The 16,022-nt window shown below is 41.4% G+C and overlaps 1 protein-coding gene across 1 annotated transcript in view; it reads left to right on the forward strand.

Annotated features, from left to right (window-relative positions):
- Positions 1-16,022, forward strand: part of zfh2 (Zn finger homeodomain 2) — a 381,104-nt gene that overhangs the window by 176,110 nt on the left and 188,972 nt on the right. Inside the window, exon 7 of the mRNA XM_068225879.1 lies at positions 7,892-7,900. Within this exon, the coding sequence (XP_068081980.1) occupies positions 7,892-7,900 (9 nt within the window). The remainder of the gene's footprint in view (positions 1-7,891; positions 7,901-16,022) is intronic.

Below are 16,022 nucleotides of genomic sequence, written 5' to 3' on the forward strand. Positions count from 1 at the left end.
TATGGCCCTGAGGTTCACTCAGCCTACACCAAAAATGAGTAACATGTTAATTTTTGGGGGCAAAGGCGGCCGGGCGTAGAGCTAACCACTGTACCCCATCAAGTGCCGAGGTTACGGATAGTGGAAGCCTTTACCTTCCACCCCTCCAAGGGCCTTCATGGCCTGTACGGAAATGACTTTGCCTTCTTGCTTTGCATTTCTTTATAAAATTTATAGAAGTGGTATACTAATAGGCAAAATGTAGTTCTATGTAATGAACAATGAACAGATCACCTGAAAGGTACGTTGAAACAGGGTCACTAGGAGAGCGAACTACTTAATAAACAGGTAATCCTTTTACAGACATTTCAGAACATTTCTTAAAGTACACAATGAATAATTTCATGAAACTGGCGTTGTTACTGTCCCATGATCAGTTCCGCTATGACGGAGGATGATAGTAGAGATTAAATCTTGTAATTTCGTGAGTCTAAATTGAAGACGTTCTTGGGTGGAGATAGTTTTTATGTCTAACTTGTGTATTGTTTTCATATCGAAAGTGTCCTAGCGAATAGAATATAACCGGCATGTTGTCAACCTTGATTTACGATGGTCATTTGTTTGTGCGAGGAACACATGATTGGAAGAGCCAGTTCACACACGCGCGCACGCCTCTGTCTCTTTATTAACTGCTACCTTCTTTCTCAGACGTTTAGATACCAGTTCACTCTGGAGTTTACTGTGGAGCGTGTACAGTTTGAAAGAAATCACTGCTGACACAGGTGCTCCCTCTTGCAAAACCTCTTAGTATACTGGTAATTAGCTCTTCGCCCGCATATCGTCACTATAGGAGCCATCTGTGTCAGTGCGACGTAAAAGCTAATTGTAAAAAACAAATCAGTCACTGCTGATCTGCATTTAGGGCAGTCGCCCAGGTGGCAGATTCCCTATCTGTTGTTTCCCTAGCCTTTTCTTAAATGATTGCAAAGAAATTGGAAATTTATTGAACATTTCCCTTGATTATTCCAATCCCTATCTCCCCTTCCTATAAACGAATATTTCCCCCGATTTGTCCTCTCGAATTCCAACTTTATCATATTGTGATATTTCCTACTTTTAAAGACACCACTCAAACTTATTCGTCTAGTGATATCATTTCACGCCATCTCTCCACTGGCAGCTCGGAACATACTACTTAGTTGAGCAGCTCGTCTCCTTTCTCCGAAGTCTTCCCAGCCCAAACTTTGCAAAACTTTTGTAACGCTACTCTTTTGTCGGAAATCACCCAGAGTAAATCGAGATGCTTTTCTTTGGATTTTTCAGTTCTTGAATCAAAAAACAAAACAAAAAACGAAACAAAACCATACTGGATTATAAGCAAACATTCTCCTTCCCAATTACTGGCTTAAGACGGATATTAACACCGACAATGCCTTCGCTGGCGAAACCGTGTGGTTACAGTGCACTATGTCTTCTGGTATGGGCTAGAACAATTGTGTTACTTTCTTCCTTTCTATCTCAGTTCCATCCTTGGCTTTGACAATAAAAGTGACTGAAATTTGAGCTGTGCTACTAATGCCATTCCTTATCGAGCCAGTCCCTGTTATGATTGGTGTGAAAGTGTATTTCATGCGGTTGGTGGTACGTGCATTTCAGTAGGCTTGGTAGACTGATAGTAACTTCAGACTCAATGAGGAAAGCAATGGGAATATACACCACTCCTCATTTTCTTAGTATGTCTCTTCAGTGGCGCCTAGGCATTCTATGACAGCTGATGGCGGAGCTGTTGAGCATAAAACTAGCCGTCGGGCTGAATAATCAACATAACACCGATTAAATGATAATAATATTAATATCATGGAGGCCTACTATAGAATTTTGGGATATTCTGCTGTTAGGCTGTTATGACACAACATGCTACGTATGAAGGGTGAATTAAGAATAGTTGATATCGAATTTAGCTTGCTTTAATAAAAAAGCCTCCATACACTCTTTGTGGGATGAAACATGTGCCTCAGAATTTCTCCCTCAAAATCGTCAACAACCGACGAAGATCCAACATGGTACGCAACTTGCCTGTTCCTCTACATCATGTAGTGTGGCAGTTCCCGTAGCCAGGGGATATTTCTTGTACTTCTAACGGTTGAGGTAGTGTACCCTCTATTAAGGGCCCCGGTCGTATATTCTACTTTGGCTTGCTCCACATTTTCTTTCCTCTTTCGCCTGCCCTTCCACTTCAACAAAATTAAACTCCCACAGTGAAAAAAAGCACAACGATTGTTAGACTTTTACCACTAATGTATACCAATAATGAATTTCACTTTAGTCCACCCAGTTCTACCACATTCGATGTGCAAGCTCTCCGGGTCGTATGCACGAAATGGTCCTTCGATACGTTAAAGCGCATTTTTCTAGCAAACTGTTAGAATTACGAAGAAAATACATATCGGCATTTTTTATGCAATTTAACTCAAAATCCATATATATATATATATATATATATATATATATATATTGTAGAAATTTAAATTCAAAGGCGACTTAGTGGCCTCCATTTTAATCGGACTAACAATTCCGACAGCATATTCACTTTTAAGGGTCCTAGACACATACTCTTTCCGACTTACTCCACTCAAAAAAAATGGCTTGCTCCCTTACAAGCTAGCATAATTATATATAGCCTATAGGCCCCTAGAAACCTGGAAGAAATAAGCCCAATGGCAACAAAAAGCCCAAGCGAATGTCACTACCGTGGAAACCCACCTTTTTAAACCTAGGATATTGTATGATGGAGGCCATTCCAAAATGAGAACAAGCGTAGGACCTACAAGAAGCTTTCCTGTGACGGTAGGCCTACACCAAGGTTTATCCCTAAGTCCATACCTATTTAACGTTTTAATAGATGTGCTGACGAAAAGTATAAGAGATCCAACTCCGTGATCTAAGCTCTTTGTTGAAGATATTGTGTTAGTAGATGAGAACAAGAAGAAAGACGAGAAAAAGGTGGAACAATGGAGAAAGGTACTTCAAGAAGGCGGTCAGCAGAGGGAACACTTAATATATGTGGTTTGGAGGAGAAGATAGATGTGGAAAATGTAAGGGTACTAGGGGACAGATTATCACGAGCCAGAGGGTTTTAGTATCTAGTAATATGAACAATGGAGGGTTGAACAGAGAAATCAGTCACAGGATTCAGGCTGGATGGAGAAAATGGACGAAGATGGCGGCAGTGCTACATGATCGGAGGATTGGGAAAAGAACGAAGTCGGAAGTCGGTTGTGTTTCCAGCTATGGTATATTGTAGTGCAACATGGTCATTTAAGAAAGTGACAAAAAGCTGACCGTGGAGAAAATGAGGGTGTTGAAGTATATTATATGAAAGACACTCATAGATATAATACGGAATGAGAAGAAATGAGAGATGTGCGGTTTTGTGGAATGTGATGGAAGATACCAGAAGAAAAGACTGCTATGGTTTATGCCACGTGTCCACACATTATGAGACGAGAGGAGGACTATGTGTGAAGGAGGGTGAGCAGACTGAATGTGGTACGAAGATGAACAAGACGGAGGCCAAAGAAAAGATGGAAAGGCTGTGTGGCAGAGGACACGAGATAGAAGGGACTACGCGAGGAGGATGTATTCCACAAGAAGAAATGTAAGAAGAAAGTTCGGAAGAGTGACCCCTAATTAAGAGTACGAAAAGGATGAATAAATAATAATAATAATAATATTGTCCTCTGTTGTGGATTTGTTCGAGAAAGAAATCACTGACATGAATCGGGCATCATAGAATAGGTATTTGTAGAAATAAACATTTTCTGAACAAACGGTTTAAGTTAGTGAACATTGCTGTATTGCAGTATACTTGAAATGCGAGAGTTTGCTGTAACAATCATTTCAGTATTAATTAGGAACACCTAGACCTTAGTGAGCAAATAATCCTCACATATTTCGTTGAAGTTCTATATTGTTTTTACTTCCTGTAGATTCCTTCATCTGACTTAAGGTGGGATAGCTGATGAAATTTTGGACAATGCAGGCAAAGTGCCGTGAGGCTGGGTCAATTAGCATTACGGATGTCGGTTGTCTCACCCCCTTGCGATCAATAGATCGATGTATTCTTAGGGTGAACTTCACATTTCTTTAGCTTAGACCATTATGATAATGGTCCATGTCCAACCTTGTACTCTAAGTCATGCACAGCAAGGCCGTAAACAGTTAGTAATTTTCAAGGTTCCGTGTTGTGCAAGGGAGGGTTATAATGCTAATGTATTTTTCCCCTGTCACAAAAGAGGGTAATATGCTCATTATTTTATGTAGATTATCTTGGAAGTGAATTAGCTCCGTGTACTGCCCACAGTTCCCTTTTTCTTGTGATTATTTGCTCCCTTAGTCTCGCTTTAATGTTCTATAGCCGTGAAAACCTAATGAAATTCTGCTTGAGCCCACCTTCGTGGTCTTGTATCCGTGCCGCGTCTGGGATTGCATAAATGCATCTTCGGTGTTTTGATAAACTCAGTCGCTGTGTGCTGTGGACAGTGATTCAACACTCAAATCAGTGTTATGAACCTACGAAATGGGGGCTTGTAACAGATCACTTAAAATGAACAAACGTTGATTGTGGTGTTCATTGAGGAGGCTGTTTAATTTTTACGTATTGAGCGGGTGGCTGCTTAGTTTGAGTTACGTAGCTGTCTGCTTCTATTCGGGAGATGGCGGGTTCGAACCCTACTGTTGACAGCCCTGAAGATGGCTTTCCGTGGTTTCTCCATTTTCACACCGGACAAGTGCTGAGGCTATTATGTACTTAATTAAGGCCACGGATGCTTCTTCTCCCAGCCCTTTTCTACCCCATCGTCTCCACGAGAACTATCTCTCTCAGTATGACGTAAACCGAATTGTTAAAAAAATATGTTTAATATTTAAGACTACGCTGTTCAAGCTATTTCGTTATAGTACTTTCAACCGTCTGTATTCAGTCATCTTCAGCTGAAAATCAAAACAAATAGTGTCACGTGAAGATATTCCAATATACTCACACATAAACTCTTGCCCCAAAATTTAGGAAATTTGTCCACAGAGCAACATTCAAAACAAAGAAAAAAAACACAATATAATTTAAACAACCGTAGAAACAATATCCATCAAACAGATGCATATAACTTACTGATATTTATAAACTCACATGTAGTGAATCTCCCGAGTTCTATATCGGACAAATCAGACGAAGTTTAAAATTATGGTTCAGAAAACACATACGAGCACCTAACTATAAAATGATAATCAGCATTTGTTAACCACTTACTGCACATAGGGCGCGAATACGCCCAAATCAACACAAGTAAGGACATTCTCCACATCACCCATAAAGGACACTAACATTCCACCATAAAATATATGCAAACACAATTTCTTAAGGCAGTGAGATTCTTAATCAACAGATACAATTCAAATCACACATTATACGACCATATCACACAGAACTGCCATTGACGTAATGTTAGTAACGGGCACATGATATTCAGTGACCGGGCGAGTTGGCCGTGCGCGTAGAGGCGCGCGGCTGTGAGCTTGCATCCGGGAGATAGTAGGTTCGAATCCCACTATCGGCAGCCCTGAAAATGGTTTTCCGTGGTTTCCCATTTTCACACCAGGCAAATGCCGGGGCTGTACCTTAATTAAGGCCACAGCCGCTTCCTTCCACTTCCTAGGCCTTTCCTATCCCATCGTCACCAGAAGACCTATCTGTGTCGGTGCGACGTAAAGCAAATAGCAAAAAAAAAATATATATATATATATATATATATATATATATATATATAATTTGACGACATCTGGGCTGTTTGCGCGTAAAATTTTAACGTTCCATTGTGCCGCTACATATTAGACGCTAGCATTTACGATTTTTTTCAGCTATTATGTCGTTCAGAAATGAAATAGCGTATGGGTTTTAGTGCCGGGAGTGTCCGAGGACATGTTCGGCTCGCTAGGTGCAGATCTTTTGATTTGACACCTGTAGGCGACCTGCGCGTCGTGATCAGGATGCAGTGGTGATGGAGACGACACATACACCCAGCCCCCCGTGCCAACGCAATCAACCAATGATGGTTAAAATTCCCGACACTGCCGGGAATCGAACCCGGAATCCCTGTGACCAAAGGTCAGCACGCTAACCATTTAGCCATGGAGCCGGACATGTCGTTCGGAGAAATCGTACGACAAGACCTGAAGAAAACCTCCTCTCCGGCTGTCACGGGTCATGCCGTGCCATTTTAGATCTGTATTATAAAGGGCAGGGCGTAATAATAATTCAGGTCAAACTTTCAGGTCACCTTCCTCACAGGTAGAAGAAGAAAATATATGGACATGGGTCTGGAAACGTTTTATTTCCACGTTAGAGCACAGTTTATACAACTCTACGTATTACATCAATCATAAAAAAATACATAGGAACAGAACTTACCAGCATATCCACAAGAAAGGATCGAGGAAATAATGTGGAAATTATCGCTTAAATGCTTTGATTTCACATGCCAGTAAAGTTATGCTTCATATCCTGTTCAAGAGACTCCGGGCATTCCTAGAGTATCAAATTCCTGAAGTCCAGACTGGATTCATGAAAGGAAAAGGCACTGGAAAACAGATCTTAAGCCTAAGGCAAATCATAGAAAAGGCTAGAGAATTCAATGGTCCGGTATACCTGTGCTTTATTGACTACCAAAAGGCCTTTGATACTGTCAAATGGAACCATCTGTGGGAAATTTTGGATGACATGGGTTTGCCACTCCGTTTGATTGATCTCCTCAAGTCCATGTATAAGGAAAATGCAGCCACTGTGAAGATTCAAAACAAACAGTCTCAGCAGTTTCGTACAAGGGCTGGAGTTCGCCAGTCACCGTTACTTTTCAATCTCTATGGTGAATATGCAATGAGAACTACATTAGATGGCTGGGACAAAGGGTTTTCCATTGGGGGATGCAAGATCAACAACTTGAGATTTGCTGATGACACCACCTTGATAGCATCATCTGAAGAGGAGTTAACAAAGCTGATCAAGAGAGTAGAGGAAGCAAACCTAGAAATTGGATTACGCCTAAATCGACAGAAAACCAAAGTCATGATTGTTGATCGTAAGAACAACAACAGTCCACATATCAAACAGATTGGAGGGTGTGAAGTTATACATCAGTATGTACAGTGGCGGTCAAAAAAATAGAGCCACCTCTATTGACGGGATTAAGAACTAGGATATCTATTAGTTCGCAAAATCTCCACGAGTGCCCTGTTGTCAGTCCCTTTTAGATAACATCAGGGAAGACGTCGCTGCTATCTGTAGTCGTGCGGAAGGAAGCGTTTGAGCTAGACGTGCGAAAAGAGGCATAAAGGTAAGCATCTTATGGGTCAAAATAATAGAGCCGTTTTACAGAAGTCCCGTTCAAATCGATTTTTGTGCAGTTGTTTTGGGGGCTAGCGATATTATTTGTCAACAAAACCTCCACTCAATATTATTTTGTATGTAAATTGACGTTTGGTTTTGTTTACATTCTTCTAGATGGGCAGAGCAAAGCATACGAGTGATGATGAGCGTATAGTAATGTTCCGGATGTTCAAAAGTGGGATGTCCATGAATCAAATAGCCAAAGATTTACACGTTTCGCGAAAACGAGTTCAGAACGCCATTAGACTGGCAAAACAAACGAAGCCGCAGGTGGAGAACAGGGGGCGACCTCGTGTAACTACTCCTCGCGTAGACAGACTCATCACTAGGGAAGTAAAGAAAGACCCATTTTTGTCAACACCATGACTGAAAGCCATTTTGTTTAGCGACAAAAATGATGTTCAACCATCAACCTCAACGATTCAAAGACGACTGAGATCCGCAAAATTGAATGGGCGCATTGCGAGACAGAAGCCACATGTTTCAAAAGCTAATGTTCGGAAAAGGTTGACTTCGCCCGGAGAAATGAACAAAAACCTAATACTTGGTGGAGAAACATCCTTTGGTCCGATGAATCCAAGTATAATAGGTTTGCCTCAGACGGAAAAGTCTATGTGCGCCGCCCACCAAACCAGGAATTTAATCCCAAGTACACTTTAAAAACTGTGAAATACGGTGGCGGAAGCGTTACGGTATGGGGATGTTTTTCATGGTACGGCATTACACCGTATCAACGGCATAATGAACGCAGAAATGTACAAAGACATCTTGGCAAATGTGATGCTGCCTTATGCTGAAGAGGAAATGCCGCTGAAATGGAAATTTCAGCACGATAACGATCCAAAGCATACTGCAAGGATCATAAGGCAGTTTTTTCAAGATCACCATATCGAAGTATTAGAGTAGCCATCTCAATCCCCTGACGCATCATCCATCGAGAACTTATGGGAGATCGTAGACAAGAGAATTGACCGCTCAAAAGCTACATCTTTAGATAAACTTTGGGAAGAAATCCAGAGAGCCTGGTATGCGATCAGCAGCGACGAATGCAGGTGTTTAGTCGACTCTATGGGTAAGAGGTGCAGGGAAATCCTCAAAAATAAGGGTTACTCCACGAAGTACTAATGCACTTCTATGCAGAAACGACTCTTCCTGTAAATTTCATAAGACTGAGATCAAGTACAAAATATTTGTGTCAATTGGCTCTATTTTTTTGACCCTGTGGTCTGGTATTCTTTTGAATATTTTTGATTAGTTTGAGTTGTGTTATCTATATAACTGACTGTGGTACAATGTGACTCTGTTGTAATGGTTCCTGTACAATGTAAAATTTTGTTTCCATCATAGTACAGACATGTCTAGTAATAAATTTGCACTTAATTCCAAACCATTGCCAGGTGGCTCTATTATTTTGACCACCACTGTATATCTAGGCTCCTTACTATCCAATTCTGGTGGTTCCAAAGATGAAATAAAGCGAAGAATTGAAATAACAAAGGTAGTAATGATCCGTCCGTGGAAGATCTGGAAAGATAATATCACCATCAATACAAAAAAGAAGCTCGTTGAATCTCTAGTCTTCTCAGTCTTCTTGTATGGCGCAGAAACTTGGACCATCCTCAAACGTGATCGTGAACGGATAGAAAGCTTTGAAATGTGGTGCTGGAGGAATATGTTAAGGATTCCTTGGACAGCTCATCGCACGAACACATCAATCCTGAACCAACTTCAGATAAAAGTTCGTCTATCGTGTAAGGTATCTCGGCGGATTGTACGCTACATTGGACAGATGGTAGTCTTCAAAAGCTGATTGTTGAGGGCAAAGTCCAGGGAACCAGACAACGAGGACGAGTACCAACGCGATGGATTGACATGGTGAACGGCCCCCTACAGTGTTCTCTCAGAGTAACCACATTGAAAGCGTTAGATAGGGAAGAATGGCGGAGTATGGTTCATCGGCTAGAGGGCTGAATATTATGATAGTCACGACGCCTCAGTCATGAGGCAAAACGATGAAGGAGAAGAAGCCCACCGTAGCATTGAATCTCGGATGTGATGATGCTGGATGGATTAGAATATTTCTTTAATTATTTTACAACATTGCTTTGCGTCGCACCGACACAGATAGGTCTTATGGCGACGATGGGACAGGAAAGGCCTAGGTGTGGGAAGGAAGTGGCCGTGGCCTTGCTTAAGGTACAGCGCCAGCATTTGCCTGGTGTGAAAATGGGAAAGCACGGAAAACCATCTTCAGGGCTGCCGACAATGGGCTTCGACCCCACTATCTCCCGAATACTGGATACTGGCTGCAGGTATCGAGGTCGTTCAATGTTTCTTTAACCAGGCTGCTTGACTGAGACTATAAGCCGTCCTATTGAATCCCGGATACGCTGATGCGGGTTGATACAATTCATATATGAAAGAGTTTCATATGTATGCTCGTAGTTCTGTTCCTGTGTGTTTCCCATGATAAGTTCACTACGCAGAGTACTAGAAAATGACTCCTAACGTGGAAATAAAGCGTTTCTGGACTCGTGTCCATATAACATATATTATGTGAGGAATGTGTCGTGAAAGTTTGGTCTACCTTCTTGTTACATTCTGTATATTCTTACTGTACTGGTACTCTACACTACTAACAGAAGATTGAAGAAATATGAAATTACATTTCATGCTTCAGAAATCTTCTTCTTCGTCTTCTTCTACTACTACTACTACTACTACTACTACTACTACTACTACTACTACCGCTTTTCCCACAGTTGCTGGTTCGCGGGTACGAACTGCGTAGCACATGTGGTTTTGGTACTGTTTTACGGCCGGATGGCCTTCCTGACGCCAACCACACATGGAGGGATATAGTCGCTATTGCGTGTTCCTGTGGTGAGTGGTAGTGTAGTACTGTATGTTATCTGAATATGAAGAGGAAAGTGTTGGGACAAACACAAACACCCAGTCCCCGAGCCAGAAGAATTAATCAGACGCAATTAAAATCGCCGACCCGGCTCGGAATCGAACCCGGGGCCCTCTGAACCGAAGGCTTTAACGTATATGCATCAGAAATTAATCATTTAAAAAGTAATCAAGTCCGCCTCTGTGATTTAGTGGTTAGTGTGATAAGCTGCCACCCCCGGAGGCTCGGGTTCGATTCTCGTCTCTGCCACGAAATTTGAAAACTGGTACGAGGGCTGAAACCGGGTCCACTCAGCCTCGGGAGGTCAACTGAGTAGAAGTTGTTTCGATTCCCATCTCAGTCATCCTGGAAGTGGGTTTCCGTGGTTACCCACTCCTCCTGCAGGCAAATGCCGGGATGGTACCTAGCTTAAGGCCACGGCCGCTTCCTTCCCTCTTCCTTGTCCATCCCTCCCAATCTTCCCATCCCCCCGCAAGGACCCTGTTCAGCATAGCAGGTGAGGCTGCCTGGGCGGGGTTCTGGTCACCCTCCCCAGTTGTATCCCCCGACCCAGAGTCTGAAGCTCCAGGACACTGCCCTTTAGGCGGTAGAGGTGGGATCCCTCGCTGAGTCCGAGGGAAAATCCGACCCCGGAGGGTAAACAGGTAAAGAAGAAAAAGAAGAAAGAATAATCAAATCACTATAGTGTTAACAAACTACAGAATATATTCCATAATAAACGTGTACGCATAGTTACGGGAAAGTTCTATATAACTCTTGTTATCCAGAACTGGAAAATTGTCTTAGTTTCTACTGAATTGTATTCCATTATAACGCCTAATCATTTTTCAGGAAATCCCTCTTTATTTTAATTTATCACGTCAGTTAAGAGAAGAATGTCCTTGCCCCATTTCCTTTGTTGAACTTGTGGGATGAGCTGTGAAGCTGGCTGCTTTTTTCGTTAATATTGAATACCACGTCCATGTCAAAAGTGCTGCTGTGTGTTGTTTTTGCGGTGGATAAAGCAAAAAGGCTGGGAAGAAGGAAAATGATTCGAGGTTTTGTGTTCGCTCTGGTGCCCCATGCTGATGAAATCACTCGGTTAGTTAGGTCTGGTAAGCGTTGTGAAGCGTAACTAAGATCGAAGGTACGTAAAAGGATAGCAGGCAGTCTCAGCGGCAAAGCTTCTGTTTTACCTCAACACACCGTTGCGCCGCGTTCAACATACTTCAGCTTAGCCGAATGCCATTTCCCCTAAATAAAACAAATATATTTCTTGATGTGATTCTTGTTTACCTTAGAATTGTAGATAGATCTCATGCCGCCGGAGTTACTTCCATGGGACAGACATATTCACTTGTAACTCTTTCTGAAATTGTATGTTACTTTTTTGTTCTTGATCATATACAGCCGGGTCCCACTAGCTATGTTTACATTTTTAATAATAATTATAATATTACCGTGACTGTTTTTCCGACAGCGGGTTGGCAAGAACGTTGTCCCGCTAGAGATCTTTACGTGCTGGTAAATCTATGGACTCGAGGGTGACTGATGTATTAGAGCCCCTTCACATACTACCAGACTGAGCCGGCATAGAATCCACCAACCTGGGCTCGGAAAGCCTGTGCCTACTGTCTGAGTCACTCAACCTGGCTTTAAGCAGTTTGTGGAGGCACTGGTTGCCGTGAATTTGTCCCGTGGGAGTTCATTTACACACTTTTAAAACTGCCAATACGAGGGTGGGGTATTTGCACACCTTCTAATAGACCTATTATCGGACTGAGTCGACATTACACTTGTCACTTCTTCTTCTTCTTCTTCTTCTTCTTCTTCTCTACCTTTTAACATAACATTAACCCAACAGGTATTCAGTAATAGATGACGTAAGTTATATTAGTTGATGAAAAATATACTACATATCGCACCGAGAATTATTCGAATTTAAGTACATCTTCCCAGGAATTAAAAGCTTCAGAAGAAAGCTATTTGCTATACGTTGCATCGACACAGATAGGTCTTATGGCGAAAATGGGACAGGAAAGGCCTAGGAATGGGAAGGAAGAGGCCGTGGCCTTAATTAAGGTACAACCCCAGCATTTTCCTGGTGTGAAAATGGGAAACTGCGGAAAACCATCTTCAGGGCTGCCGACAGTGGGGTTCGAACCCATTATCTCCCGGATGCGAGCTCCCAGCTGCGCGCCCCTAACCGCACGGCCAACTCGCCCGGTCAGAAGAAAGAATACTACATTGCACTTGTCTCGATTTGCCGGTAAACACTTTTTACATTTTCCTTTACTGGTTTAAAAGAAGGATGTTTCTGTCTTTTAGGATGATACTGGAAACGTATGGACCACAGACACAGCATGCGCCATATGTTAGAATTCCTCTCTATTGTCCCATAATTCACTCCAGGAATATGTAGATATTACAATTTACGTTTATGGTAGGATTGGATACTCAAGTTCTGACAAAAATAGAACGTATCATATTTATATTTTATAGCCTTATTTACATTCGAAAATGTACGAGTATGTACCTGGTATGTATGTGTGCATGTATGCATGTATGTATGTATGTATGTATGTATGTATGTATGTATGTATGTATGTATGTTCATGAATGAAAATGACGATTACTTTTAGAATTATGCTGCCTGCTACCTTGTAATATACGTCTAAATATATATTATGTCCAAGTGCCTTCTGAAGAGAAATCAGCCTTTTTTTTTACATCGTTGCCATTTTAACTGCCTCCTCAGATTTGCCTTTATAATCGGCTTTGTTTTGGAGGGCTTATAATTAAAACATTCTGCTGTGGAATGCTGAATGACTTGATCGCAGAGTTATAATAAGATATCTTCTCGTTTTGATGTATTCATCAATACTGGTTGAGTTATTACTGCTCATATAATAACGCTGAGCCTTGAAATCATTAATGATCACCTGCTGGGAAGTTATATTGTCCCTGGTATTCCTGTCCTCTGTTTTTGGCCCGTACTTAATATATATCAACCTATTGACTGAACGGCACCAATCAGGTGTTTATGTTAGGGTGCTAGCTAGTGCTTTACATTCGAAATTTGATCTTATATAAGATATTTTCTTAGCATTAGTAGCTGAAATGGCTGTAATATTATTAGGATAAACAAGGAAGATCAAATAGAATAGTGGCAACTTTCAAATTTCAATTTTTCCTCACACTCCGGCTAGGTCGCGGGTGCGAACTACATATTTTATTTTATTTTATTTTATTTTATTTTATTTTATTTTATTTTATTTTATTTTATTTTATTTTATTTTATTTTATTTTATTTTATATTTGTCCTTTTTTTACTGCCGGGGGCTCTTCCTAACGCCAATACTATGTGGATGCATGTTTCTGCGCTGATTAATAGTATGGTGTGTTGTGTGTATATCAGGAAGTGTAACAAACATAAAAAACCAGTCTCCTAATCAAAGGAATTAACCGGCCACGGCTAGTCCCCTACCGTCTTAGTATCGAACAGAGGACCTTCTGTACCGAAGGTATCTAAGCTGATCATTCATCCAAGGAAACGGACATAAAATAGTTGCAACTGTAACTCATGAACTATCTTCAATATTGTCCTTTGTTCAGATGTGTAGCTTAGTTGATAAGGTGTTGAAGTTTCCGGGATCCAATTCTCAATTTTGGTGAACGTCTGGCAGAGGATCTTAGCATAAACTTCTTCCTCTACTACAAAGGATGGTGTACAACAGCAACACATTACACTCATCCGGGACGTGTATAATGGCAAAGAAGCTGTAATATTCCTCCAAACAGGACTTCCAAATTCAGTTTCTATCAGTAAAAGGGTATTGCAGGTGTGGTCTCTCTCTGACCAACCCTCTCCAATGCTTTCGGAGATCCAGCAGGAGCATTGGAAGGTAGAAACAGGTGTAAAGGCAAATGGAAAATTAATCAGGATAGTCAAGTTTGCCAAGCTGTATTAGCAAGGAGTCCATCTTCCCTGTTGTCCATGGTTATCAGAATTCCAAATAGAGTAAAGAAATATTATATGAAGGAAATAAACAGCCCAGTGACAAAGTGCATGGTCATGTCGCAGACAGCAAAGCCCTTCTCTTACCTTGGCCGGAAAATACCTGAAGGTGGAAGATGCATCACTGGAACCAACAGCAGAATTGAACAGGCTAAAGATTGTATGCAGAAGAACCAATTACTAAGAACCAATACGTTCTCCGTTTGAGAATAATTCTGCGCGCATTTGTATGGACAGTATTGCTTTATGCCTCAGAAGCCTGGATAATGAAAAAGACTGATATGAAATATCTGGAGGCTTTTGACATATGTTTCCGGAGAATGACTCAGGTGACCCGGACATCGAATACAACATCACAGATCTCTGCTGAAATTAATATGCAGAAGTCGTCACCCTTTACGCCGTTCACACATAATGACAAGTGTTGCTGACGGTTATATCGACGGCAAGTAGCCTCCCGGAAGATCGAATATATAATTGCTCAAACAGGTCCTACAAGATATCGGTGCGAGCAGCTACCTATGTAGCAATGACGAGAGTTACCAATGATCGTGAAATATGGAATAATTTCGTGACAGTAGGCCATTCTTTGCACTAAATACTTGATTATGGTGAATTGAGGACGCTGAAATTCGAGACATGTGTCGGCACGTTTAATAGCACTTTAAAGTACATCTTGTTTGTTGTGTCCTCAGCCCGAAGGCTTGTTTGATCACCAACAACTCCACCATCACCTGTTAAACAGCCTGTGTCACTGAAAAGGCGTACTAGGGAAAAGAATTGTGAGGTGGATTCCTGTTGTTTTCTTCATTGAGGCAGAAGAAGCTATTAATATGCCAAGCTCACTGAAATGTGCACATCTAACAACGCCATGAGTGACACTTTGACACAGTTCATAACAAGACTAGCTGCGTAAACAATGGCATTACTAGCATCGCTTATGTCTATTGTTTTCATATTGTCAAGCCAAGGGTAAGACTGATACCTGTCAGTGAAAGTAGAAGTTTTGTTCTAGCACATATCAGAACATATAATAGACTGACCAGAATGGATTTTGGCTCAGAGTACATCTCGAATGACCCATTTCCAGAACATTAATTGTATGGGCTGCAATACATGCTGCTGGAATATCAGAACGTAGAAAAACATCGGGGAAAAGCATCGATAGCCATAGTCAGCGAGGGGACACGAACTTGAGATCTCCGAATTGTGTTGTGGGCAAGCCTGAGAAGCATAGGTAAAGTAATAAATTGTGAAGATGGGTCGCGGGATAATAATTTGAACTTTAGACAGACTTGCTTATCAAGGGGCAGAATGTTTTTAAGCTGTCGTCCGTTGACATTTGCTAGTAGGCCCCCCTAAGTAAATTCGTCTCCTCGGTTCTTAGAGGTGGCCGCAGACGTTTAAGTAATACCCTCAATGGAGGTGAGTTGCATGTACTTTTTCAGCCGCACATCAACTCCTCTACTAATCGTAAATTTAGCTTGTAACGGGAATCGAACTCAGGCCTCCGAGGATGGCAGCTAATAGTTCTAATCGGTACTCTGATGAAGTGGACTATACATACTATATATTAAACGAATCAGCGACTTCCCATAATTACGGCTTGCCACAATTGAAGAAGAATAGCATATCAGGATATATACATTTTTATCTTACAGAAATTCCTGGTGATGCAATAATGAAATATC

This window comes from Anabrus simplex, chromosome 1 (genome assembly GCF_040414725.1).
Source record: "Anabrus simplex isolate iqAnaSimp1 chromosome 1, ASM4041472v1, whole genome shotgun sequence".
NCBI lineage: Eukaryota > Metazoa > Arthropoda > Insecta > Orthoptera > Tettigoniidae > Anabrus > Anabrus simplex.